Source organism: Cololabis saira, chromosome 10, assembly GCF_033807715.1.
Source record: "Cololabis saira isolate AMF1-May2022 chromosome 10, fColSai1.1, whole genome shotgun sequence".
Lineage (NCBI taxonomy): Eukaryota > Metazoa > Chordata > Actinopteri > Beloniformes > Belonidae > Cololabis > Cololabis saira.
Window position 1 is genome coordinate 18,776,165 of NC_084596.1, and position 27,642 is coordinate 18,803,806.

General features: G+C 39.1%; 1 protein-coding gene across 3 annotated transcripts in view; it reads left to right on the plus strand.

Annotated features, from left to right (window-relative positions):
• Window positions 1-308: 308 nt before the first annotated feature.
• The window catches only part of tep1 (telomerase-associated protein 1), a 30,506-nt gene continuing 3,172 nt past the window's right edge, over window positions 309-27,642 (plus strand). Inside the window, exons 1-51 of one of the 3 annotated variants that reach the window (XM_061731921.1) lie at window positions 309-441; window positions 928-1,445; window positions 1,573-1,782; window positions 1,889-2,038; window positions 3,625-3,789; window positions 3,869-4,006; window positions 4,239-4,310; window positions 5,448-5,572; window positions 5,826-5,983; window positions 6,317-6,426; window positions 6,545-6,623; window positions 7,739-7,931; window positions 8,295-8,586; window positions 8,677-8,829; window positions 8,973-9,032; window positions 10,129-10,250; window positions 10,368-10,442; window positions 11,799-11,942; window positions 12,028-12,319; window positions 12,676-12,797; window positions 12,894-13,007; window positions 13,129-13,246; window positions 13,392-13,580; window positions 14,135-14,322; window positions 14,407-14,548; window positions 15,258-15,437; window positions 15,546-15,638; window positions 15,905-16,040; window positions 16,275-16,434; window positions 17,673-17,806; window positions 17,888-17,976; window positions 18,159-18,273; window positions 18,485-18,511; window positions 18,593-18,803; window positions 19,039-19,159; window positions 19,477-19,601; window positions 19,722-19,821; window positions 20,563-20,718; window positions 21,806-22,018; window positions 22,305-22,361; window positions 22,582-22,717; window positions 23,169-23,408; window positions 23,810-23,961; window positions 24,801-24,908; window positions 25,056-25,160; window positions 25,264-25,393; window positions 25,511-25,596; window positions 25,725-25,851; window positions 25,980-26,110; window positions 26,332-26,456; window positions 27,431-27,571. In XM_061731921.1, coding sequence (XP_061587905.1) covers window positions 930-1,445; window positions 1,573-1,782; window positions 1,889-2,038; window positions 3,625-3,789; window positions 3,869-4,006; window positions 4,239-4,310; window positions 5,448-5,572; window positions 5,826-5,983; window positions 6,317-6,426; window positions 6,545-6,623; window positions 7,739-7,931; window positions 8,295-8,586; window positions 8,677-8,829; window positions 8,973-9,032; window positions 10,129-10,250; window positions 10,368-10,442; window positions 11,799-11,942; window positions 12,028-12,319; window positions 12,676-12,797; window positions 12,894-13,007; window positions 13,129-13,246; window positions 13,392-13,580; window positions 14,135-14,322; window positions 14,407-14,548; window positions 15,258-15,437; window positions 15,546-15,638; window positions 15,905-16,040; window positions 16,275-16,434; window positions 17,673-17,806; window positions 17,888-17,976; window positions 18,159-18,273; window positions 18,485-18,511; window positions 18,593-18,803; window positions 19,039-19,159; window positions 19,477-19,601; window positions 19,722-19,821; window positions 20,563-20,718; window positions 21,806-22,018; window positions 22,305-22,361; window positions 22,582-22,717; window positions 23,169-23,408; window positions 23,810-23,961; window positions 24,801-24,908; window positions 25,056-25,160; window positions 25,264-25,393; window positions 25,511-25,596; window positions 25,725-25,851; window positions 25,980-26,110; window positions 26,332-26,456; window positions 27,431-27,571 — 7,325 coding nt within the window. In that variant the 5' untranslated portion in view covers window positions 309-441; window positions 928-929. Of the gene's footprint in view, window positions 442-927; window positions 1,446-1,572; window positions 1,783-1,888; window positions 2,039-3,624; window positions 3,790-3,868; window positions 4,007-4,238; window positions 4,311-4,676; window positions 4,819-5,447; window positions 5,573-5,825; window positions 5,984-6,316; window positions 6,427-6,544; window positions 6,624-7,738; window positions 7,932-8,294; window positions 8,587-8,676; window positions 8,830-8,959; window positions 9,033-10,128; window positions 10,251-10,367; window positions 10,443-11,798; window positions 11,943-12,027; window positions 12,320-12,675; window positions 12,798-12,893; window positions 13,008-13,128; window positions 13,247-13,391; window positions 13,581-14,134; window positions 14,323-14,406; window positions 14,549-15,257; window positions 15,438-15,545; window positions 15,639-15,904; window positions 16,041-16,274; window positions 16,435-17,672; window positions 17,807-17,887; window positions 17,977-18,158; window positions 18,274-18,484; window positions 18,512-18,592; window positions 18,804-19,038; window positions 19,160-19,476; window positions 19,602-19,721; window positions 19,822-20,562; window positions 20,719-21,805; window positions 22,019-22,304; window positions 22,362-22,581; window positions 22,718-23,168; window positions 23,409-23,809; window positions 23,962-24,800; window positions 24,909-25,055; window positions 25,161-25,263; window positions 25,394-25,510; window positions 25,597-25,724; window positions 25,852-25,979; window positions 26,111-26,331; window positions 26,457-27,430; window positions 27,572-27,642 lie in introns of those variants that run through there. The other 2 variants (XM_061731920.1, XM_061731922.1) reach the window with 2 other exon arrangements.

The window sequence follows — 27,642 nt, forward strand, 5'->3', positions numbered from 1 at the left end:
TAAATCCAAAACGTGACTGGTATGCCGTCAATATTGTGTTGCCCTGTAACTGTGTAAACTGTGTTGTTCATGTATTGTTAAAATAATTGAAAATTTAATATTTGTTAAAACACGTTTTGTATATTTATATATGGTAAATGAGTCAATAATAAGTTAACAAACAAAGTATTTACAGTATAAATAAATATTTCATTGTTTAGTAGGAGTAGACAGAGGAGTGTGGTTGCGCACACATGCGGATTATTACGGTAAAAAAGTACACAATAATACTGACCAATCGGTGCGTTTTGACTGACGTTTCCGATCGGCTGCTTGTATGGGAATATTACTGGACTACAGTAGTTACTTTTAGTTTAACACACTAAATATATAACTGTGGGGGTGGAAAACGGTAACATTATACAACAGTTTGTCGAGAGTCAGTCGTCTGTGTTTTGTGCGGTGAGTTTTAACGTCGGACGTGGTGTTTATCTGACTACGACGCCTTTGCAGTCTCTTGAGTCATTATAACAAGGAAGTGGACTAATGGGAAACAGCCTCTCCTTGCGTTTGCAATCCAGTTCTCACGCTTTTATATTTAGTGATGGATATAATTTGTCCCTGAAGACTCATTGCCAATTAAATGTTATGTTAAAATAGCTCATGGGAAAAGACTTTGTAAGCTCAAAAAACACAGTTCAAGATCTACATTCATCAAAGTATTTAATGTAATATTTTCCTTCAGTTTTAAGAGTTTTATTTCGGTGTTAAATTATTTATTCCATTAGTACGGACAGATTTACAGAGTGTTACGCCCTTCAGAGCAGAAATGCATTTTTTGCAGCAACAGTTGAAGGCGTGGCGTTGAACTGCAATCTCAATGTTTTCTGTGATTATATGAGTCAGAGTTTTGGCCTTTGACCCTCTGATCTATGTGTTTATCTGCAGAGATGAGGGCGCTGACTTTGCAGCACGCAAATGTGGGCCCAGGAGAGCAGAAGCGGGACTTGGCCACACCTGGAAGAAGTTTGTCTTCCAACTATTCTCCAAATCTGGAAAACAAGATCCTGGCTCAGTCCTCCACGATTGAGCCTTGCTCTCTGCTCTTAAACCTTTCAGCACAATCGTCTGCTTGCCCATCTCTCCAGCCTTCCAGATTGTCCTCTACCTCATCTTCCCTTCTCTCTTCTTTCGCTTCCTCTGCTGTGCCACCCCTCCTCAGCACCAAAAACAAACTCCTAACTAATGACTTGTCCCCTCTTTCTTTTTCCTTGACCTCCTCTGTTCCTAATGAGTCTCTGCTGTCCACATCCCTGCCCGATACTGCTCTGCTCGGTCGCTTTTCTAACTTTCTTTCACTGGGGAATCATGGTCTGGGGGGAGAACAGAAAAAGGATGGTGAAGGAGATGAAGAGGTGGAGGAAATATCTGAAGACACATCATCCGGTTTTGAGGAAACAAGTGTGGTACATGACATTTGCTTTATTGCATAAATGAGTTGGCTGCTACTACATTCACATTTAAGCGTTTTGATCACCACTGCGACTGATGCACGTGATTTCACCATATTATTGTTTTAATGAACTTTTTCAGTGCCTTCAGCATCTTGATGAAGCTCCAGCATTATCTGAACGTATGGCAGAGGTGGAGGTGGAGGATGCTGAGACAACCATGGAGTTGCCAGTCTTGGAAATGGAGCTGAGCAACCAGGAGGTTGAGCACACTTTGGTCATCAAACAAGATGAATTTGCAGAGCCTGATCCGAGAACTGAAAGGGCTGAAGAGCAGCTGAAAGATAAAAAGGTCTTCCTTTGCATCTGCATGTTACTAGAATAGTGTTTGTGCTGTCAAGCTTAAATACTAGCTGCTAATTGTAGAGATCTGACTTCATGCTGTATCTGTCCTTTAGTATCTCCTGCTGAATGCGGTGTGTTGCTCCCTGGTTAATAAAAACAAAGCCCCTGGCCAGCTGAACTGGGACTCTGAGGACAGCGTTTGGACCAACATCATCAACCTGGCCAAGGACATTTCTGACTGTGACCCACAGTTCCTTCTCAAGGTGTGTGTGCATCTTCTGTGTGGGAGGATGTGGATAGAGTTTTGTATCTGAAGGCGTTTTTATCAGTCTGGATACAAGTACCTTTATCTCTGAGACATTTTCAAGGAAAATCATAATCATCTGCTCTGACATGCAGACAACTCTCCTGTTCTGACAATAGTTCATCTTAACAAATGTTAAAACGTGCCAGAAATACTGCTGAAAAGCCCCCAAGCAGCGCAGCGTCTAAACATGCATAACAATGATCTCTCTCATAAGTCAGGAAGAAAACATCTCTGTAAGAAAATCTTAGGAATATGCAAAGATAGTCTTAGTAATATGCAAAGATAAACATGATATGACAGAAGCTGCTGCAACAAGCAGCGTCTTGCATGGTGTCTAGGATTCTATTTAAGCAGCGCAAAATATTTTCTTTCTTTTATAATATTAGTTTCAATGTCATATTTTAGGGAGATGTGGGATCCTTGTGTTTCTTTAGACAAATGTGAACCACTTATGGCACTATATCACATCAACAATAATGGATTTAGGTGACAGAGATACAGTGGAGATCATTGCAGAGGTGATTGAGAGATTCAAGAAAGAAGTAGCATAATCGAAGAAAAGATAAGAGTATTCCTGGACAGTCTCATAGGAATGACATGATCTTTTGCACTCTTTAGGAGGCCCATTGAGCTAAAAATGACAACAAGTGTTTTTTTTTTACGCTGCCTAGAAATATTTTGACAAAACACCCAAAAATCAAAAATATATCCTTGTAGTTTTCCTTTCTGTTTCTTTTCCACATACCATTTTTGTCTCACTGTCTGAAGTTAAATCAGACTAAACCTCTCCAGGTTCAGTTCAGTCAGGATTGCCAAAATTATTTCATTTTGCTAAATGCCATAATAATGACAGAGAGAATTTCTTAGATCATTTTATATTATTTTCTCTTGGCTTTAAAATGTTATGTGTCTATTTGCACAGTGTGTGTAAACTTCTGGTTTCAACTGTAAGAGCACTATGTCACTTTCTTTGGTTTCAGTTTGTTTTATGGACATATTTTTCTTACTCTATTTAGTGTGTTCATACTTCTTGATTTTTTTTTTACTCAGTTTACAGTAGTAGTTTACAAAGTACATATTTGGTCAGTTATTTATTATATTCTCCTTTTCAATTAATGTTTTATTCAAATATGAAAAATTGGTCTTTTTTTTGTTGCACATAACTTGTACAGCAGGTCAGTCTTTTAAAAAGTATGTGCGTGTATTCCGTGAGTCCATAATCCCTTGAAGGACATTTATCTGAAATTACAACCTGTATTTTAATCTCTATTTATGGTTGACTAAATCCCCAAAAAGGTTTCAACAGGCTGTCAACCCTTGAAAATATTTCTCTAGTTTTTCTGCTTCCAGAATGATCATCGAGTGATTAAGTATCTGCTTCTCATAAAGATAGTTGTGAACTAAACTTCCTTTTGCTAGTTCCTAATGTAAGAATATATTCAGCATGTTAGAAGTATTTTTTCCCCCCTTAACATTCAATAATAATAATATGATTTAGTCTGAACACAGACACATAAACATTTGTTCTGTTTCCCTTTTAAGGTGGCAGTTTACACAAGACAAGAACTAAATATTCGCATCACTGCAAACTTCTTGCTGGCTCTGGCTGCCAATCTGCCCTCCACTAAGTCGCATGTCCGCAGATACTTCTGTGCAGCTGTGCAGCTTCCGTCTGACTGGCTGGAAATAGTCAGAATCTACAGCACAGTAAGTCTCAGTCTCCATCAACTGCACTGTGATCCTTGTGTTTCTAGTCTTTCTTACACTCTTCATGATGTTTTTCCAGTGCTTCAGCCGCTCTTTGCCAATGTGTCTGAAGAAGGCGATGGTTGACAAGTTTAAGCAGTTCAATGAATATCAACTGGCCAAATATAACACCCGCAAACACCGCTGTAAACACAACCGTAAAAAACCCAAAGGAAAGGTAGTTGTGCATTCTTGTTATCTTTTCCTCGCTGTAAAAAGTCAAACTTGTTCAGTTCAGGATGATAAATGCATTACTTACTACTTTATTGACGATTTAATTACAACTCTGGTTGTTATTTTAATACAAGTAAAGCATTTCTCTAAATCCATGCTCAGTGCATACATACCTTCTATCATTTAGCTACTTTTTTACCGTATTCTGTCTCAGATCACTTGATTATGATTTCCAGAAACCAACTGATGGACAGCTGAAAAAATGGGCGAAGCTTCTCAGATCTGATGCATCTATGCTGAAGAAGCTTGTAAGTCACCATCTATTTATTTTGCGCCATTAAATAGAAGTTGTTTTTTTTTCTCTTTAATTTGAGTTGTTGTTAAAAGAGGACATAAAAAAAAGTCAAATTTTCTGTTGAGACCAAATATTTGGGTGTCTGATGTGTCAATGACTTCAGTCGTGATAAAGTGCTGTCCTTGCAAAATGTCATCCCTGCTGAATATTCCATAGTTAAGTGTAAGTGATACAAGTAGAAAAGGGACGTGTTTAGGAACAAAATCAACTCGGCCACAAACCAGAAGATCGCCTAAAACCACAGAGCAAATTCAATGACTGCTGGTTATGGTGCATAAAAGTCACCAATGTTCTGCTGAATCCACTGGTATTGATATAAGCATAAACACTTTGGGAGCGTCATGGTTCCCAGGAAGGTGCGTGAAAGCGCTTCCAAGCGTTGGATTGAGTGGTGTAAAGCACACAGACACTGGACTGTGGAAAGGTCTGCTAGGGAGTGGCAAATCATGCAAATCAGATGGGTGAGTCTGGGTTTGGAGGATCCCGAAAGGACTCTACCTGAGTGACTAATTGTGCCAGCTGGGAAGTTTGCTTGAGGAGAGATAGATAGATAGACAGAATCTCATCATCTCCAAATCTCTTTATCCCAAATTAATTTCCTGCTACTTTTCTAATAGTTTAAGTGGATAGCATAAAGCTGTAGGACTCATTTGAAAAGAGACAGACCGTTCAGATGAAGGGCCGACTGGTACTTCATATATTTAAAATATGCTGTCAACATCCCAAAATTAAATTTATTAGTTCCTCTTGACCCCATATAACTAAAAGAATTTAAAAACGCAAGTAAAACAAAAGCTGGGGTCTCAAGAGCTTAATGAAATACCTGAGGAAATTGTCAACTTTAAGAACAAAACAACAAAAAGATTTTTTTATCTTTTTTTTTTTTTTTACATGTTTTACAAGTGTTTAGGAGTTTATATGGACATTTTTGTTCAGTTCAAGTCCAGCTGCGTTTATGCAAATGTATTCATGCACATGCATGTTCATCACAGAAATAAAACTATTTATGCTGAACAAAAAAAATCCCCATAAATATCTCCTTTAATTTTTTTATTTTGCTGACTGTGTGCGTGTGTGTGTGTGTGTCCAGATCCAGGTAAATGAAGGAAAAGGGGTGGTGGATAAAAAGCAGAGTGAATTCAGCATGAAGAAGTTGATCAAGAAGCTTCACATTAAAGATCCTGCTGAGCATGTTATGAGCATTCTGGGGAAAAAGTAAGCAGCACATGGGCACAAATACCCAAGCACTGATGCAATAATGACATAACATTTTATTGTGACTGATATTACTCCTTCCAGCTCAAATTCAGCTGAAGTATTAGAAAACGTATTAATTAGAAGCTAAACATCTCTTATATAATTTTTCTTTTATTATTATTTATATTTTATTTTTCTCTATAAAATGAAAAACATTTAAAAAGACATGAAGATTTTGGAGAAAGTGTTTTCAGAATTGGTCTTTCAACAGGTACCCCAGTGACATGAAGGCGTTCACCCGCAGTGGATTAAAGGGTTCGTGGGACAGGGAGAGATCTGGACAGAGGATGAAGCTCAAGGAGCCGCAGACGTGGGAACGGCTGCTCAGTCTGGAAGGAAACAAGGCTGCTACCTGGGAGAAACTCATAGGTCTGACAGGAAGTGCTTCAGTTCATCATCATCATAACTGAGCTACATGCACAGGCTTGCAGTCCAGAACAGCATGCCTGCTGCGTCACTAGTTCCTAGTAGATGATTATTGGAAAGTATAATTCACCACTGAAAAATGTGTCTTTCATACCATGTGTTTATCTGTACTGATCTGCAATTTCCCATCTGGTTGAAACACTGAGTCCAACATTTCTCAACTTGAAAGCCCTCAATCTTCGGTCTTTAAATAATTCCACAATCCACACGACAAATAGTCAAAAACAAACACGTCCACAATGACGCACACTGAGCTATAATGTCTCTACTTTGCAGACAGTAAATCACTTCCATTTATGGCCACGCTGAGGAACTTGAGGAATATGATCACCAAGGGCATTAGTGAGGCTCACCACAGAAAGATCCTCAACAGACTGACTAATCAGGTGTGACACAGTGAAACAAAGTATCTATATCCATCAGCCGGTGTTAATTTCTTGAATTAATGAAATTCTAAATATCTATTACTGCTTTTCTTACATTGTGCTGTTGATGTGCTTACAGAAAGCAGTCATCCAGAGCAGGCAGTTTCCTTTCAGATTCCTTGCTGCCTACAAAGTCATCATGGAGCTGCACACATTGGGTGAGGTGCATCAATGACTGAAAGCATTTTTTACTAAATCTGATTTTATAAGTTGGGATAAAAGAAGCAATATGGCATCGATGCTGCACTTTCAGCAGGCTTTGAACTGTGGCCTGGACTTGTTCAAGAGCATCCTACAGATGCTTGATGTGATTGGATTTGTGGGCCAGGTTGAGCTGTTGAGTAACTTTTGCAGTGTTTCAAAACAGGATAATATAAAGAGTTTTGTTCAAAATAGTAGTGAATAGTACTTGCAGATTGTATCGAACTTGAAAGCAAAAATACAATGTTTGCAGGGGAGGATCCGTGTTGTCTGTATGAGACTATTACTTCTACTCAAGAGTATAAATTCAGCTCAGCAAAAAGAGCAAAATATTAATTTCTTTGTCTAATTTAAATATATATTTTTTTTAGTCGGCACATGTTGTTTAAAGGCAGGGTACATAATTAGACACTGGTTTTTTTTTTCCGAATCCAGAACACGTTTTGCCACATTAATTAATATAAAAAAGTCCATGACAGGTTCATATCTTGCTTTGTTTTGTTCTAATATAAGCAGATGTGATTCTTCCAGAAATTTCTTACCCTACCTTTTTAAATTTGCTAATCCTTTTTGTAGTTTTTAAGTTCATAACAGTCTCATAAGTAGTTTCAAAAACTGTAACCAAGTAAATTTGTCTTACTCATATAGTTAAATACAGATTTAAAACAGTTTAAGAGACATTTGTGATCTCTTACAGCACAGTTAGAGACACTGTAGTAAAACGAGAACATCCTATAATATCTAATCTGCATTAAAAAAACAAAATCATTTTTGGATTAGAAAACAACCTCCTTTTTAAATTTTTTTTTTTTTTATTACAATGCAAAAAAGAAAAACGAGACTTAAGGACAACTTGATTTGTCGAAACTTTGATTTCCACCTTCCAGCAGTGTTGTACTAACCAAAAGGTACTAGAAGTAATGTAAACAAATCTGTATGTACGTGTCGTTTTTTCAACACATAACCTCAGTACCAGAAACTGATTTGACAAACTAATCATGTAAACTTTGGTAAAATGTTGGCCAAGTAAGCAACAGTCCACCTCCACAACAACATCATCTTTTTCGTTTAGCTTCAGCATCGCAGCAGAAGATCCCCACTGCCAAAGAGATCCTGGTGAGCATCCTGAAGAAGATCCCCAAAAGTAATCGATTTAAGCGTCAGGAGTGGGAGTCAACTAAAAAGAGAAGAGTGAAGTTGACACTCGGCGTGCCATTTATCTACCGACTGTACAAAATAAAGAAAGCCCAACTCCTGAAGGCCAAGTAAGACAATTTCATCTTTGGTTTGTGGATGTTAAGCTTTTGTAATCACTTCATATTGATGTATTTTGAAGTTTGGTTTGTCTTCATCTTACACGCAGCGGGCCTCTAGTGTTTAAATAGATGAAAACATTTTTTATTTGCTTGAGTGGTGATGCATAGTGTAAAAAAAAAAACTGCATATACAGAAAGGAAAATAAGAATTACAGTTTGTAATTCTGTAACTCAGGGTAGTGGATCTGAATCAGAATTTAGGGTTGCATGTTTTTGCTTTTTAAGATCCATTTATGGCCAATGAAGTTTAAAGGATAACAAAAGCAAATGAACATCTGCCTTCCTTTTCCTCTGTTGTCTTTGTATGTCCAGTGAGAGGCCCTACACTGTTGAACTGCTGGACCGTTATCGCAAAGCTCTGGAGACGGCGGTTCAGATCTCCTGCCGCTATAACGTGCCCCCACTCCCCGGGAAAACTGCTATCCTGCTCTCCTATGATATGATATACCACCAGTCGTGGGACAAGAAACAGGACTTCTGCCTCCCTCCAGACCTGGAGAAACAAGAAGAAGAGGGAGAGGCAGATGAGGAAGATGGGGAAGAGGACAGCAGCTGTAGAAGGAAGAAGACCAAGGAGGCGGAGCATGATAAACTCACTCCTTCTGTAAGTAAAACTGCTTTTTAATGCAGAGAGAGGTTGGCATAAGGCACCTGAATAAGCAAACCCCTTTTTTACATTTGAAAATCTTTGCAGATGTTAGAGGTGGGAGCTATGCTCGCTCTGATGATCAACAGTAGTGCAGAGGATTGTCGACTCTACATGTTACAAGATAATCAGTGTAAAGAAGCTACACTTGAGTCTGATGTCCTTTTGGATAATGTCAGAAGTGTGATCAAGCAAATGGAGGTCAGCATATTTCTCTGCAGCTATTTGTCCTTTTGTGTTTTTATAAATGTGTTTTATATTTTATGGAAAGTGTTACCTGCTGAAGAAGCAGATGTTATGTGGCTGTATTAAAGGGAACTTCTCTTTCACTGGCACTTTCCCAGGTTCCATGTGATGATATTGATAATGCGTTCTGTCACAGGATGTTCACCAATAAAAACAAGGTATGTTTATCTGAGGTGTGGCTTTGAATTGATTCCAGCATTACAATGGCAGGGTTAATAAAGTAAAAAAAAATGTAAATGACTCTACTGGTTAGGCAATCAGAAGAATTTGTTACACTTTCACAAGGTGGTTTTTCAGACGTGTCAATAATCCAGTGTTTCCATCTTTTTCAAAGTCAAAATCCTTTTGTTACTTTGAAGAGAAGTCTAGCAGGATGAGATACGGAAAGAGAACCAGGACGGTTACGCTCATAAAAAGAAAAACACTGTTCAATGGAAACACCGACTTCCCGCAGCGGTTACTTTATGGCAAATTAAGAGTTTCGCTTTTATTTTGTGAAAACGTATAATGTAAACACAACTCTAGAGGACATCTATTATAAAGCAATTTAAGACATGCAGTTATCAGCTGGACGTTCACCAAAAAGTCCCTTTTTTATTTAATTTTTTTAAGACACCGTGAAGAATGATCATATATTCAGACTTAAGTGGCCTCAAACAAACTGCAAGGGTTGTGTTTTTTAAATTGTCCTCATCTCTGACATCCATATACTGTATTATAGTCTCACAGAAAAGGGACCTCCCCCCTATTGTGTATTCTTTTTGAATTCTATGTTTTATATAGAAAAATTTGACATCTTGTGAATAAATACGCACAGATTTGCATAAAGTTACCTTGTCATATCAACAAACACTAATATATGTATATGTTCTTGTCCTATATTTCTGGTCTATATTTATTTAGTTCGGTCACATACATTTTGATTTCATGACACAGCAGTTTGAGCACTTCAAACAAAGAAACCAAAGTAACAGTAACATGAGACTTGAAGACCAAACATAAGAAACATTGTTAGGTGACATTTCTAAATGAAACTTTGGGAACCATAAACTTGATCTTCAGATCAGATGGACATTTTAAATCTGACTAGAAATTACTTTATAGGTTATTCTCTCTTGGCATGTGATATTTGGGATTTTCGGCAGAATCAACAGAATCCAAGTTTCACATCTGCAGGCTGATGCAGTGAGATGTTTCCTTGTCTGTTTTTTTTTTTTGTTGCAATTATCAATCTCTGGCACTTCTGTTTTTCAGGTGAACAACATCATTATGCTGTCTGAGTCCTCTATCAGCTCTGAAATTCAGTGGGCCATCAAAAACTACAGGAAGGAAATAAACAGCAATGCCCTTGTGATGCAAATCTTCTTGTCAGACAGGTTACACTTAATCTTTTTGATACAACTGTTATTCAGTCCTGGTGTCCCAGACAAATATGGGTATGCTCCTCTGGTTTCTTACCTCTCCTCCAATTATCCTGTACCTTTTGTGTTTAGACGATGCCCAGACTCAGAAAGCACTCCCGACAGGAACTTTGTGACTCTCAGCGGCTTCAGTGAACAAATACTGAGGTAAAATGCACAATTCTTCAGTTTATGAAGGTATTTTTGCCTTTTAAATCGTGGACATGAAATGTTCAGTGGCTCATTCATTCAAGGTTTTTGTTGTATTCACAAGAATTATTTATTGTTCAATCATGTGTAGCTCGAGGCGATGTTTTTAATGTTCTTGTCATTAGTGAGATGAGGACATTGATAAATTCTTCATCTGTCTTTTGAATATGAAGCTGAAGTCTACAGTTGGCTATTTTAACACAAACACTGGGAAAGTGATGGAAAGAGATTCGGTCTCAAAGACAACAAAATCCAATCTCTGATTTTAAAATTCGTTTAATGTGCTCAGCCGCAAATTTTTTTTCTCTCTCATCAGATCCTGTCAAACTCCCATCACTTTGTATGGGAAGTGTAACTGTCTTTTTTTTTTAGGTTTGACTGTAAATCTTCTTTGGGGGTTCAGTCTATACTAGAACTATACTAGAGCCATTCCTGCACCATTTAGGATGTTTGCTTTGGCTCTTGTGTACCTGCTGGTGGCAAAAAACCAGTCAGAGCAACTTTGGACTCCCATGATCCTGGTTGTCTCATGTGACAACTGCATATCCCTTTATGGCACTAAGTCACACATCAGCAATAATAAAATCAGCTCACAGAGCTGCAGTGTGAACATTATGACAGAGGAGACTAAAAGTCTTCTCAGGGTGATGATGGAAGAGAAAACAAGAGTGTGACTGAACAATAGGCCAAACGCATACACAGAAACCTCCAGCAGGTTCCAGCAACTCAGCACAACACTTCTGCAGTTTAGAGTGACTGGTTCCTCTTTGAGTTTTTCTTTTAATGCTTGAGAAATCTGTTTGGCTGGAAATGATAAATGTAGTCCTTTAATGATTATGTACACATTTTTAAGCCCATATTTTATTTAGTCATGGCTTATTCGGTGTAGATTAGCTAGGCAATTATTATAATTGTTTTTTTTTACGACTTTGTATTAATTGGACTAATTTGGAAGGAGATGAAGCGTATTCTGGAAGTGCCTTGGGATGACATTTATCTTGTTTTAAAGCTGACTTGAAGTGAATGGTATGATAGTAATAAAAATAATTCCCCACTGGAAATTTAATTAATCAAAATAAAATACAAATTTACTAGCGTGAGAGTTTTATAGGTGCCAACGTGTGAATGTTTTGTTTTTTTGAGTTACCTTTAGGGAGAGCTGGCTACGCTTTTTTTTTTTTCAGGTACGATGCCCAGTTCAGATAACCAGCTGAGGTCTATATATTATCCAACAGATTGGAAAATAGTCTGATTTTGTCCTCAAGCAGGGGACATTTATGTTCCCAAAATCTCAACCTGTTTATTCAAATACAGGTTTGTGGCAGCACGAGGATCTTCAAGGCTGCTCGATCATGTGGAGCATTTGGACAGATTATACAACATCCTGCCACCAGAGGGCGCCAAAGGCCTTCAGACTTCAAATTATGTTGTCTCAGTACCAACCAGCCCAAAATTAAGGTAAAAATTACTTTTTAAATTATTATTTTAAATACATCATCCTTCTTCTCCATCGTTTGAGAGTGGCTCATTCCTTTGTTCTTAGGTGGCAAGGTGTGCGAGTGTTCATCTCCTCCACCTTCAGAGACATGCACGCTGAGCGTGATGTTTTGGTGCGGAGCGTGTTCCCAGAGCTTCGCCGGCGCGCTGCGCCGCACTGCCTCTATTTGCAGGAGGTGGAGCTCCGCTGGGGCGTGACAGAGGAGGAGTCGGAGAGAGCCGCCGAGCTGTGTCTGTCAGAGGTGTGTCGCAGTCAGATGCTGGTGGGGATCCTTGGGGACAGGTATGGTCAGGTGCCCCCCAGACCGGCCCTCCCTGACCTGCCGCAGTACAGCTGGGTAAGATTCATGACTTTTACAGGCAGAGATGAGTGACAGAAAAGTAATTTGCAGTTGTTGATATGGTATTTTTTAATCAATTACAGGTTTTTATATTCTTGTTGTACAAATTAAGAGAAGAAGCGTGCCGGACATTTATAAGAAAATAATTAGCACAATTACAAACATTGTTGGTTGCAGTCTGCAACGTGCAATGCATGTATATCATGTGCACTAAAAAGCATTTTAACTGCAATCTAGACAGAGAGAGTTTGCTTTTATGTATTTGAGTTTAAGTGAAATGCTTCATGATGTGACTTTTAATTTCATAATTTATCTAAAAGTACTGAAATAAAATAATTATTCTTTGTGTTCAGCTGGCCTCTGCCCCAGCGGGTCTGTCCATCACAGAGATGGAGATCTGTCAGTTTCAGGCTCTTTATCCTGACACGGCACACCAGCGGATGTTCTGTTACTTCAGGGATCCAAACATCATCAAGTAAGCTGTGAATGTAAAATGTTGATCCTCAATGGCATAAAGTGAGTTACAGGTAAAGTGCTGTAAGTTGGCATTTTTCCATTTATCTGTTTAAAGATCGGTTCCTGTTGCTTGGAGATCAGATTTTGCTGCTGAATCAAAGGAGGCTGAGGACAAGATGACGTCTCTGAAGAGAAGACTAGTGGGCAGCACTGTCAAAGTCACTGAAAAGTGAGCATTTTTCAGTGTAGATAAGTGATGCACAATAGTTTTGTGCAAAACTTGTACAAATAATACCACCATGGCATCATTGTAAGAGCTTTAGCTGAGTTCACATTTCTTTCTGTTGCAGTTACTCGTGCGAGTGGGGAGGTGTTGTGGAAGGAAAGGCATATCTTAAAAACCTGGAGGACTTTGGCAAAGCTGTGCTGGAGGATCTTTGGATGGCTGTTACGAAGCTATTTGTGGAAGTCAGTAACTCTGACAAATTAATCGCCTAACTGTAAAACCACTGTAACGACCCAAAAGTGGCAGTGAACTGAAGCATCAGAGCATTTCTGTTCTCTCACAGCTTTTTGAGATGATACTCAATCACCTTTATTCTCAATCTGTCAGGAGGGTGAGGAGGCTGAAGCTGCGTCGGAGGTGTTTGAGCAGGAAGTTCACCAGGGGGCGCTGCTGAGGCAGTTCTTCGGCAGGCAGAAGCTGCTTTCAGCTGCTGTGGAGATGGTGGAGCAGACGCACACCAAAGGAGGGATGGTGGTGATAGAGGGAGGAACTGGAGAGGGCAAAACGGTCTTCATGGTAATTTTATGACTTGAACCTTTTGGTAATTCTAACTTGCTGATTATATGAAGCAAAGGATAGATAGATAGATAGATAGATAGATAGATAGATAGATAGATAGATAGATAGATAGATAGATAGATAGATAGATAGATAGATAGATAAACATACATACATACGATAAACATATATACTTTATTTCTCCCAAGCTGGAAAATTGTGTAGCAGCAGCATTACACACAGTGACAGTGGACAACATATAGGATAATAATAAGTAACTTTAAGAACAGACTATACAAAATAATGTACCGGTATTTATTTTTTCCTTTTAACTGTTATTGTGATGAGACGCATGGAAGCATGTTTATAGCAACAAACTGTTTTTGGCATCAAAGACTTTTACTTGATGTTACAACTAAAAGCTGCTAGCTAAATATTTCCTTTGAATGATTTCAGTATTTGACGTTAACAGATTTAACTACCTAATCTCTAATCAGACAGGTTAAAATTTGGTTCCTGGGGAAATGTCATAATTCTCGGCCCTGCCATTTTTTACTCCCCCCCCCACACAGGCTGCTCTGGCAGATTCCCTCAGCACTGGAGGGAAGTCCAGAAGAAAAGTCAGCTGCGATGTGATGTCCTATTCTACAGCTGCCAGTCAACCGGCACGCTCAGTGGAAAACCTCCTTCGATGCCTCGTTCACTGGCTGAGAAAGATGAGAGATACAGATGAGGAATCACCTTTTACCCACTCGTACAAGTGAGGGATATCTACATCATCTAGTCTCTGCATGATCAGTGGTTTCCAGCTGTGTTTGTTTAATTATATATTTCCTTACCTCAGAGACTTGTTGTCAGAATTTCACTCCATGTTGGGTGACATGACGAAGAACAAACCTGTGGTGCTGCTGGTTGATGGGGTGGATCTTGTCCGAGACAGTGGAGGACAGCTCAGCGCCGACTGGATCCCACAACAGCTTCCCAAGGTCAGTCACAAGGGAGTGAAAAAGAGGTTTCATCTTCATATTAAAGGAGCATGAGGCTCCTTTTAAGAAATGAGACTTATTAGCGCCACCTTCGCCACGACGGCCGTCGGGGGTACTGCAGCCAACAGTGAAGCCGGCACGGGAGAATGGGGAGAACGTGCATGCAGCGTCATGTGACGTCACATCCGCAGGACAGCGCTGGAAATTCCGGCCCGGAATTGCAGCACATTTTGCAGCACACAGCCTGTTCAAGGCAACGGAGAGATACACTAGAGGGCTCATTCTTTTTGGTTTGGAACGCTTCATCTGAAATTATTACTAGAAAACTTAAAATGTATACGAATTTTTTTCATAAATCCTGCCTCAATCCTGCCTCATGCTCCTTTAACTCAAACTACTTCAAGGCTCCTGAATTTTGGAGCAGATCTTTTACCACGAAATGCTTTATGATCTTACAATCGATATGAGACATGTCTGCAGTCACTGAGCAGAAACACTAACATTTCAGAGCTCACCAAGTACAAACCCGGTCTGGTTTGTAGTGATAATTCAATTCAATTCAAAATTTGTCTTGGACTCGACAACTGAGCCAATTCATAGGACTGCTATAAGCAGCATCCTGTGCAGCTCACATATAATGTAAATATACATGTAAATATCCATTATTCAGTTGATTTTTTTAACTGCATGAATGTATTTTTGTCCTCAGGGCGTTTGCTTAGTGCTGAGCATCACATCAAAAGCAGCTCTGCTACAAACACTGGCCAAGAAAAGAGGGACCGTCCTGTTTTCTTTGGGCCAGCTCACCATGCCCGACAGAAAGGAGATCGTTCAGAAGGAACTGGACACGTTTGGAAAAAAGCTCAGTGATTCAGCGTTTAACAACCAGGTTCTACTTACCACTCCTCTAAGACAGTTTTCTAAATTAATCCTCACCGTTACATGTTTCCAGAACGTCTCTTTTTACACACAAACGTTGCTGTTTGTGTTTAATCAGCTCCAGACCTTAATAACGAAGAAGGGAGCAGTGAGTCCTCTGTACCTGCACTTGGCCTGTGAAGACCTGAGGAGTTTTGCCTCCTTTGACAAGGTCTGAGCTCACGGTTTTTAACCATGTCTGCACTGGTTTCACTGGTTCTGTGTTGGTTATCTACAAATGCTGATGATATGGATACGATTTTACATATAACTGAATTTTGGCACATGTATTGTACTGTATATCAATGTACTTCTTTAAGTTCCACAGATACTTGTGCATGTAATGTGTATTTTCACTCACTTCTACTCAGTTTTTTTTAAGCTGCATAATCTTGATGCACATTTCACTCAGCTGTTAATGCTCTGTCTGCTTCTCAGCTGAAGGAGAGCCTGCAGTGTTTGCCACCGTCTCTGAGCCAGCTGGTGCAGTACAGTCTGGAGAGACTCTGCTCGCAGTACAGAGGCATGCTGGGACTCCGCTGGGCCCTGGCAGCTTTCACCGTCAGCAGTACCGGTAGGATGAGTCAAGTTTTTGTGTACTTGTTTGGTATGTCTACAGTTGTGCCAGTGAAATGTTATAAGTGCCAAAGTAATTGATTAAAAATTAAACTGTAACGTTCAGCCATCAATCGCAAAATGAAAGCTGCTGACAGATCCACTATCTTTCTAGCAGTCTGTGAGAAGGTTTGAACATGGTGCTCAAACCAACCTGTCCTTTTTTTTACATGTTTCTTCTCTTTGTTCCCAGGCCTGAAGGAGAGAGACTTGTACTCTGTTCTGAACATGTGCAATGACCTGTCCATGCGGGATGGACAGGTCGAGTGGCAGGAAGTGCTGCGCCTGTCCAGGAACCCCAAGGGACGTGTTCCCATGGCAACTTTCACCCGTTTGGTTCAGAGTTTGCAAAGGTAAGAGTCCCATATGAGGTATGTTTGGTGAGGATGCTGGTGGGAAACTTGTCATTGGAAAATAAATTCAGCTGCAGATTCAGCTTCATCTCTGACAGACGGTGGTTGGAACAAGGTGATGGTGAGGTCACTGTGTGGGAGACTGAGAGGGAGCGTGGTATCGTCGGAGAGCCTTTGGGTCGTATTATGGATTCCATGAATCATGAATAATGAAACCAAACCAGATACTATGAATATCTACATTTTTATAATGTTCTTTCTTTACTCATAAAATGTATTTCATCTTATTAGTTAGTTTATTAGTTTATTGTTTTGCACAGTTTTTAAAAAATATACAGGAAATATCAATGATAAACACTATAGGTGCAGGAAGAGGCAAAAAACCCAATGGGCTTATTTGAAGCCTCCACCGAAGATATTAAAATTTCATGTCAAGATTAACATACAAAAAACAGAAAGTATAACTACACAAAAGTGATGGCAAACTAATAATGCAATATATAAATAATAAAGAATAAAGACAAAAAATAAGTGTGTGTGAGTGTGCATGGGATATTGTTTTTACAACTTATATCATATTGATTCCTGAGCAAATAAGACTGTACATGTCACTATGAGTGAAACACAAAAAAACAAAAAGAACATGGAAACATAAACAACAATACATTGGGAAAACAGTTACAAAACAGCAGTCAAGTGGTCCTTCAAACGTCTTTTGTAATATTTCAGAGAGAGAGATCTCTTCATTGAAAGGTCAAAAGTTAGGGGGAACCAAAATATGTGGTATGACCCCTTCACAATGTTGATGAAGGACTAATAGCAGCTTACTAATGACACCAGTTGATTTGCTTCTTGGCATAAGTTTGATCATAAATGATTTTTACATTCCACATCACCTTGAAATGCAATCTTTGGCAAATATTTATTAAATATAAAAACTTACAGAGATTAAAAGCTACAGCTCCAACTGTAATGTATTTTATGTTGCAGTTGCAAATGCTTTATTGCAATTTAGATGAATCCATATTCAATGGAAACATGTTTTATTCATTGTTTCTTTCGTAAAAATCTGCCTGCATGGATCCAGTCGTGGTCCAACAACCAAACTGATATTTAAACACTTTATGACTTTTACCATTATTCCTTCAGCATTCAGGCTGTTTTTCTTCACATATACGTGTAAACACAGCTTGTCCATATTTGAATAGTAGTGTGAGTAATAATCCACTTTTCTGCAGTCTGATTGGTCCGTCTCATTCTCACAACACCGATGACGTGCTGGTGCTAATCAATCCAGAGGTGAAGCGAGCCTTTGAGGATTTTCTCCTCCCAACACAGAAGGACAGAAGCCGAGCTCACCTCGTACTGGCAGGTAGAGTACATGCGGATCACTTTTATTATGAATGAGTTCAAGTCATTTCATATTTAGATTAATCTCACTGTCATTCCGCAGCTCATCTGTGGGCGATGGCCGACCCTCACGGTGAAAACACCTTCCTTCACTGCGAGGCCAACTCTGTCCTGCACTTGCCCTCCAGCCTGGTTTGACATCTTCCTTCATTTACTAAATGCTGCACGAAATAAACAAATAGAGTTTAACAACTTTGCAGTCAAAATTTTCTGTAAATCACTTGGTTCAGAATAATTTCATGCATCTCGTTTGTACTCATGTTATGGATAATATTTCTTCATAATTTTGACTTCTTGCTTCGTTTGTTTCTTAGATTCAAAGTGGACAACTGGAGGCGGTTCATTGCCTGCTGTCCAGCTTTTATTTCCTGTACGCAAATGTGCGCCATGGCCTGCTGCACCACCTTATCGAAACATATAGCTTGTATGGTGAGGATTTATAAATATATATACCGGTATATGTATACCAGCCATTTTATGCGGTGTTTTAAGAAGTTTTTTTTTTTTTTTTCTTCACCTCACATTTGCTTGTGTTCAACTGTATGAGTGTAAAAATCTTTCAGGAGCAAGTTTATCTCTGTAAACATTAGATAAAACCATGCCCTAATGATGCTATTCTTATCATTTACCTCTCCTGCAGACAAGGAGCACACATATGCACCCTCCTGTAAGTAATTTAAAACACTAAATTCAAAGCTTTGTGTAGCATGGGTTTTATTCATCATTCCAGTTTCTCTCATCCTTTCAGCTGACTTCCAAGGCCGTCTGGAAGACTGTCGTAGTTTCCTGCGACGCCACACCTCCACACTCTCGACCTGGCCAGCTCTTTTCATTCAGCAGGCTTTCAGTGAACCCGCAGATTCCTCCGCCCACATCTGGGCTCAGGTCCTGGTGGAGAAGGGAGGGGTGCGGGTCGTTGAGTGTCTCAACAGCAACAACAAGCCTGTTCAAGAGATCGGGTAATTAAGGGATAAAGAAGGATTTGGTGGCTGAAAAATTAGTGCAAAATGCACTTTACATATCAAGCCAGACAATAACAAGAAAGGTGGAATGGTTTATAATTTGCATCTTATTATATTTCAACCGTCTAATAGTAGTCATGTGAGGTGGTTACACTATTAGCATTGTGAGTTACATTTTTTCCTCTGATATTATTCAGCATATATTGTATTTGTACTTTGAATTTCTCCAAAGTGAACTGGTTTCCACCTTCCCCTCTGAGCCGACCTGTGTGGTCCTGAGCTCGGATGCTCAGCTGCTGGTGGTTGGTACCGGGCAGGGGACGCTGCACATCATCAACACGCACACTGGACAGGTAGTATATTCCACTAGAAATGGTTTTACCGGCACTTCCTTCTGTCTGCTGTTTATCAAACTAGTTGGGCGCAACTACTGTAGCCTTGAAATTAAGTGTTTACATGGATCAAGTAGTTTTTGTAAAAATAATTACATGTATCACTTTGCTTATAGATAAAATCAGGATAAATTACAAGAATGACTCCACAAACTCAGATTCCTCATTACAGGCCTTGTTAAAACCTACTGTATATAAGTTATTCCCTGTTGTTGTATGTGCTGGGAATTAAAAGCCTTGCAGTGATCTAATATCTACTTTTGTCTGTCTGTGAGCAGGAAGTGAAGTCACTGGTGAGCAGCTGTGACGGCATCTCGAGCTGCATCTTTCTGAAGGACGCTCAGTTTGCTTCTACCTCGTTTGATGGACGAATGGAGGTCTGGGACATTGAGAGTGGATGCAGGTACAGTAAGAGCTGACATTCAAGCAGAAAGTGAGAAATAAAACCACCACAGATTGGTCTAATCTTGATGGTTTCTTTAAAAGTGGTTGTGCAATGATGGCATTGGATTTGTCTCTGCAGAACCGCTCTCATTGATGGCCATACTAATACGATAACTGCAAGTGACGTCACCCCGGACAGGAAGCACCTCGCAACTGTGTCCCTTGACTTCATGCTTAAAGTTAGTCTCATGTTCATCTTCTGTGCTCTTTTCTACCTTTTCCTGGTCCATACACATTGTTATTGAAATTGCTGTTAGTTTATGTTTCAGTTTATTTGGACTCTTGGCTTGCTGCTACTTTAATAAGCAGAGATCCCACTGAACAACTGTTGTTTTCGTAACTTCCATTTGCAGTCAGAGAGTCGAATATAGGTTAGAAAATAATGCACAAGCTTTTATTTCCTCAGGGCAAGTTGAGAACATCTTCCTTGTTTTACGTCTACTTGGATTTCTCCTTTTTGCCTTTTTTGTTATATCAGAATAATATATCCATTCATTTTCTATATTTCCTTCTTCCTTTTCAGTGTCACAAATTCTGCAGTCGCTTATTCCAGCTGTGTTCAATTAAAAGGCAGGGAAACACTCCGGGTAGACACATCCTAGGGATCTTGTTGTTTTGTTTTAGAAATTAAAAAAAGGAAAAGAAAACCATAACAGAACTTAAACAGGGAACGTTAAGATCTGGAAAAAGAGGTTTGTGTCTTTTTCAAAACTGCCATGTAAACATTTGGATCCAGGTTTAAGTTGTCAAAATCACAACATATTTAATCTCAAGCTTCAAAGCATGACATGATGATAAAGATGATTACATTAACGCTTGAATATCTACTGACGTTGATGGAATAGGATGACATTCTCCCAGCAAGATACTGCCTCACCAAATTCTGATCTAAACTGACTAGGTGTGTTCCTTCTCGTCAGGTGTGGTCTTCTGCTAAAGGTGATGAGGTGGCGTCTCTGCCCAGCACCAGCCCTTTGAACTGCGTGATGTTTGATCCTGAAGGTGTCCTGCTGGCTGCTGGCTGCTGGAATGGAAATGTCGTCGTCTGGAACTGGCTCCAGAATAAAACACTAACGGTGAGGCTTCATGATGGTCAAATCAGCTTCATGCTCACACTTTAAAGATAAACAGTAACTGCAAGCAGACATGCAATGCCAAAGCAGTCCAGCAAGGTACCGGTACTATCACAATTGGATGTGATCTTATTAAAAAGCGACCTGAACAACAGCAGACTCATGTTGCTGCAGCAAATTTACAATGTGTTTGCATTGATGATTTATGCATAAATCTAGAGTTGATAACATTACCATGATCTACATGCAGATATTAATATCTTAAATTACTGGAATATTTTCCTTTTTTTTTTTTGAAATTCTCTTTTTATTTAGAACAGCAGTATTCCATCTTACCCATTTATACATTCAATCTTTAAACTTAAATGATTCTGTCCCTACTGTCCTCCAGGCATTTTTTATGAACAATAATTGGAAACACTAACAGAAAGATAAGAAAAATAAATAAAATAAAATAAAAAATGAAAAACTAAACAAAACCAGGGAGCGCACCCATGTTTACAGTCATTACATCACATAAAAAAATAGTTCACATGAAATCAGATGTGATTGGTTTCACATACTCAGTCCATTTGGACCAGATCTTATAAAAGTTTTCTTTCTCAACCTTGAGGGAGGAAGAGATCGTCTCCATAACATAGATCTCGTAGATGATCCCAATCCAGTCGTCGATAGTGGGGGGTTCTACTTTTAACCATTTCCTTGTAAGACATTTCTGGAATATTTTCCTTTTTATGTATATGTTTATGTATATACATGAACACAACACATTGCTCTGTAAAGAAGTCCTATGATAATTATTGCAGTCCAATGTTAAGTATCTGTCTGTTGATACTGAGGAATAAGAAGAAGTTGTTTTACTACTAGAACTGATTGTATATGATGGTAGCTTGTCTCTGGAGACGGCAGTTATTTTCCATCAGAAATACATAACCATTGGAATATTTCCAAAGATGAAAAGGTAAGAGAGTGAACAAGTTTAAAAGATGGTTTTGTTTAAAATAGCATAGTTCAAACAGCTTACATTGAATAGTTTGGATTTCTGTTTGAAGGGTAATTTAAGAAAGATGTATTCTATTTGTTCCCTTAGTCCCTACGTGGTCACCAGCGATCCGTACGGAGCCTTTCCTTCTCCCCGTCGTCTTCCATGCTCTGCTCCGGCTCTGTTTCTGGAGAGGTGCGGGTGTGGTCAGTGGCCACCTCCACCTGTGTCGGGTGTTTCCAGGCTCACTGCGGAGCCACAGAGGCCCTCACTTTCCTGAAGGGTGGAGACCTGCTTCTGAGCGCCGGCTCGGATCATCTGGTGAGACATCCGGGTTGTGGAGCTTTACTGTTTTCTATTATTTTGTTTATTGCATATTATTTAACCTTGAATTGTTTGTATGAATTATTTGACATTAATACCTTTACATTACAATATGTTTTGTGCATATGTCTGAATTTTGCACATGTATAAGATTGTTGATGGCAAATTCTTTGGGGAAAGAAACACGACAAGTTTACCAGTTTTTCTCTAAAGAAAAATAACACTGGTTTTGACGTGAATTGTTTCTATTAACTCTGTATATGTTTGTTTTCCTGTTAAACAGCTCCAGCTCTGGTCAGGGGGACTTGGATGTTCTGTTGCTGCATTAAAAAGTTATGAAGTATGTTCAGATGTATCCCAAGAACAAGTATTACCTCTTTAAATTCAAGTTTTCTGACTCTTTACAACAGTCTTGTTTTGTAATAGTGTCAGATTACATAGATTATTGTTAACTTTTCAACAATCATTGAAAGTGTTTTGTGAACCAGTTGGACCTTTTCAGTCAAAGTAAAGTGCTTTGGAAACATTTTCTTCTAGCTTCACTTGTTTCTCGGTTTTAGGACGTAGAGGAGCCTCCTCAGAAGAAATTTAAATCTGCAGCATCTCATCCTGCCACTCTGTGTGTGGCTGTTAATGGAGACCATACTGCTGTGGGATATCACGGTGATGGCATGAAGCTCTTCAGTCTTGAATCAGGTGTGTTTATATGTCACATTTCATGCCAGGAATTACCAGCAGACTGACTGGAATACAGATAATCGGATCGCTGCCTAAAAAATCAACAGATGTGGACCAAAAACATAAAATTATTTATCAACCCAACAGTATAAGGCATGTATAAGATACATGCCACCTTAAATTATTTTGAAATTCATATAATCACAGATGCATGAAAATCTATAACTGCATGTACAGTATAATGTTACAAAATTAAAGAGGGTACATTAATCCAGAAACCTTTTTTGAGTTTTTTACACTGATGGTAGTTACGGTAGTAGAGTTGAAAAGATGAATTTGATCACATCCTTTGTAGCATCTGTAGTTTTTCTGCTCAGATGCTTCTTTATTGAATCAGCAGAAACATGAGAAATTCATTTTTGATAAAAAATAAAATGGGAATTGTAAACAAACTTTATCTTGACTGCAGGCGAGACGATTTGGACCTCCACGGACCTTGCCACATCTGTGCACTGCATGCTGTGGGTCATATTGGACGCAGAGCAGAACAAGTCAGAGCTGCTTGTATCTGGTGGAAGTGACAAATCCCTGAGGGTGTGGAAGATGAAAGAAGAAGAGGAGGGTCTGATAAGTCTGGGAACGTTTGGGGTGCAGACAGGCGCCGTCCTGGCCCTAGCACAGAACTCCACTTACCTTGCTACAGCTTCAGGTAGGTGCCACTGGTTGTCATGGCAATGGCATGTCAAGGCAACATTTTACAGGCATGTATGAGTGCTTCCTTTGGAATAATTCAAAAGAATATTTCAAAATCAGTGAAGTTTAAGGTCTTTCTTTGCTACAGATGTTTGTATCAATTTTTTCTATTGAATTCATTTGGTCCACAAGAAGTGAGGTATACACCTGCCTGCTAGACTAAACTGACTTTTTTCCCTAATGACGTATGTGAAAAAAGTTACTAAAATAAATTATTTTTCCTTCATTTTTTTACCTTCTCCAGTGTCCTAAGCAGCAGAGAAAACAATATAGACTCATGAGCATTTTTTTCTGCTTAATTGTATCAGTTCTAATAACTTATTATAATTTCGCTCTCTATTCTTCTGTTTGGAGTAGATGACTTCACCGTTGTGCTTTGGCTGTTGACTGAACTGGCCCTTGATTCTGCTATTGAACCACATGTGGTGCTCCGGGGCCACAGAGGAGGAGTCACCTGTCTGGCTTTCAGTCCCGATGGTGCAAAGCTGCTGTCTGGTGGAAAAGATCAGGTACTGCACTCCTCTAATCCACCAGCAGCTGGTTATCTTCTCAACCAGTGATTTTCCTTTCAGACATTTGTGAGTAAATAATAATAATTGATCAAACGAGTGACACCAAACATGATACGTATTCATATGTTGTCAAACTTAATTTCCAAACAAAGAGGAGAAAACAGCAACTTGTCACACCTTAGAAGCTGAACCTTAATTATCCCCATAGTTGGAGATGAATTGTTGTTCGATTTCCGCAAAGCACAATTTATAAAATTGTATACAACGCATTTTCTTAAAGCACTGTAAAGCTGAGGTACTTGCATAAATGTATTGGAAAGAAAGAATTTGTAAACTTCAGAGAAATAAAATAGCATTAAAAGAAAAAAATATAACTCCATTTGAGTTCTTCAAAGCTGTTCTTTAGTGCGTCACAATCTGATCAGATGTTTTGTCATTTAAGTTGTTCAGACAGCCTGAAAAAAAGATCAGATATGGGTCAAAAAAAGAGATTGTGGTTGCTTTTGCCTGCAATGAGAACATAGCAGAAGTAGGCTTATTTATGCCATTTTCATTGTTTCAATACCAACAAGTGTCATGGGACCTTGATTTCAAAGCATTATGAATAACGAAACAGAATATCTAATAAATAGTCCTAACCTAAAGTTTAGTTTTCAGTATTTTAACATGTTTTATCCAACAATAGTTCACACATATAACATTTCCATGGAACTCTGACTTTTCTTAAATTGTCGATTAAATAAAAAAGCTTAGTAAGTGTTGTCGGTGACATCTCTTCTCTGTACTAAACAGCTCAGCTACAAGTCAGTTTTCCTGAAGAAGCGTGTTTGTTTCAGGCTCTGATGGTGTGGGACGTCAGCTCGTCTCCTGCTGCCCTTTCTAAGTCGCTCCCTCACTCTCACAGAGACTGGATCACGGGCTGCGTTTGGACATCAGACTGCGTGGTGAGTTTCAAGTTATGTCAAAGAAATGTAGAACTGTGATGACTATGATGACATTTTATTTAAAAGAATAGCAACTGTATCTTCTACAAGATTGAAAGATTTATTTTTTCCTTTAAATCCACCTCCCTGCTCTCCTGTCCCTGTCAGATAAGCTCTTCAAATGATGGGAGACTTTGTTTGTGGGACCTGGAAGCGGGTCAGTGTCTCAAAGAAATCTCCTGGAAGAGTCCACTCACCTCTGTCTGCTGTCTGGTGAGCAAATTGTACTTTACTCAGAGTTTTCTTTACCAAGCAGCAGTTTGGCCCCATAAAGGATGTCCTGCGTTGACATATTGTTGGATGCCCATGTGTGCAGGGCGAGCATGTGATAGCGGGGTGCTCGGACGGCATGCTGCATGTTTGGAACTGGGAAACAAGCACAGAAATCTGCCACCTAAGTGCCCACAAGCAGCGCATACATCACTGCTCTCTCCGCCCAAACACTGGTAGGAAAGTTAATCCTGTCTGCTGCTGTTACGTTTTTATGTTGATTAAAATAAAACATTATTATCTGTGTTCTGATATCAACGTTTTATCTTTCTAATAATCTCTATGATTTTAAGACAAAAAGAAAGAAATGAAGTCAGAGGACATGACCATTCTCACAACGTCTGATGATGGCACAGTGCAGCTCTGGAAACCCCTACAGGTCCGTCAGACAAGATAAAACCCACCCACCCTAACTTACTGTGGAGTCTTGCTTTTATTTACACTTTTCCTCTGATTTAGTTTCAGCTTTGGTTCAGTTTTGTCCTCTCACTGTATTTCTACTTCCAGATGGAGCACTTCGGTACCTTCCACGGTCACAGCGGTGCAGTTTGTGGAGTCGCTCTTAAGAACGGAGCTCCAGAGTTCCTCACTGTGTCACAGGACTGCTCCCTCCGGTGCTGGACCTGGACAAGAGGTAGAACTGTTTTCGTGTGCACCCATTCTGTGTTTGTGCAAATACAAGTATGACTGACTGATACTTCTATTGGGTGATACCTGTCAAAAGGTGAGTTTATAGTCTTTTTTGGTTTGTTTTTTCCTCAGAGAGCTCTCCAGAAGTGAAAGGCCCGATCTCAGTGTTGTGCTTTTCTCAGGCTGGAGATGTGATTCTTGCTGGTTATGAATCCGGTCTGCTGGAGTTGTGGCAACGTAACACGATGGTTGGAAAAAAACAGGTAAAGGAATGCACCAAAGAACTGATTTAAGGAATGATTTTATATAACGATTACTTTTTTCTTTTCCTGTTACTCTCTCACAGTTACTGTTACTCACTGTTTACCGTATTAACTGCTACTGTCGAGATTGCTATAGTTGCAGCCTGAACTTTTCATTATCATTGTTAGCAGGGCTATCAACTGTATAGTTTTGTGGTTGACCCTCCTAATGCTTTTGTCAGGCATCGGACAGCCCCATCGCTGCGGTTTGTGCCATGCCTGACGGCCAGTTTGCCGTCAGCTACCTGGATTATTTGTTTGTTGATATTTGGAAGCTTGTTTGGAATCAACAAGCCGGCAAAGCAAGGTAAACGACAACCAAACCGTCAAACCACTAAGCTATCCTTCTGGATGTAAAATCCATCTTTTATCTTCATCACTTTACCGGTTACAAACTAGTTCTAATTTTTCTTGTTTCTACAAAACCTGTGCTTTATTTTTACAAATATGATGCTTAAAGACTGTAATTGGGAAACATAACAACATAATTGTTTGTGACATAGGTATTTTTACATGTTCAACACAAAAGATTACATGGAACGACATGGAACATGAATATTTTAGGGGAAAAAAGATTAGACATGTTACATAGTTTATTAAAAATGTAGAAATGTAACCCTTACAATGTTGAAGTATTATGTTTCCCACTCCAATGTATTATTATCTGTTTTTTACCCAAGAGTTAATGGATATTTTCTTTTCACTTTAAGTCTCAAATCAAATCATACATATTAAAATAACTTTCAAATCTGCAGGTTTTAATATAATTAAATTATTATAGAATATTTGGGTTTAAAACAGCAACAGTTAAGGTACATGTTATATCATTTCAACTATCCACTGAAAACTAATCATTTATCAGAATTTTAGTATTTTTCTTTTCCAGTTGTTAAATTGTGAAATGTGCATCACACTGCTGCTTTTAGCGAGACTTTTGGGGAAAAAGAAGATGTATCAAGGTTCACTTCATTCCAAAAGTCCAAATACAAGTGGAATGAAATGTCGTTGCCACTGGCTCAAAGCAAGCAATAAAAACAATTAAAACACTAAAAACTCTAAACACTAAAAGATAAGGACACTAGGCTAAAAACTTAAACGCTGCATACTCAAAAGTGCATAAGGATATACAGAGATTAAAGAGCTTGGCGCAGTACTGTAGATTGTACATTGTCGAGGGTAGACAGGGAACGGGTTCTGTTTATTTAAAAGTCTTATGGAGTGGGATGAGATTACTTCTGCTCTAACTTTCTTTTTTTAATGTCCTGTTTCTGCTTCTTCCAGCCTGGTGAAGGTTGCTACACACAAAGTGGAAAACCCCGTGGTGCGACTCCTTTACATCTCACTGCTGGTCTGCGTATCCAACATGGGAACGCTGTTCACCATCACAGATGAGGAGAATAACTGGCAGCACGAAAACAACCAGTAACTTGTTTTTGTGTTTTCTTAAATCAACTTTAACTTATCTTCTTGTTTTTCTTAAATCAGATAATTAA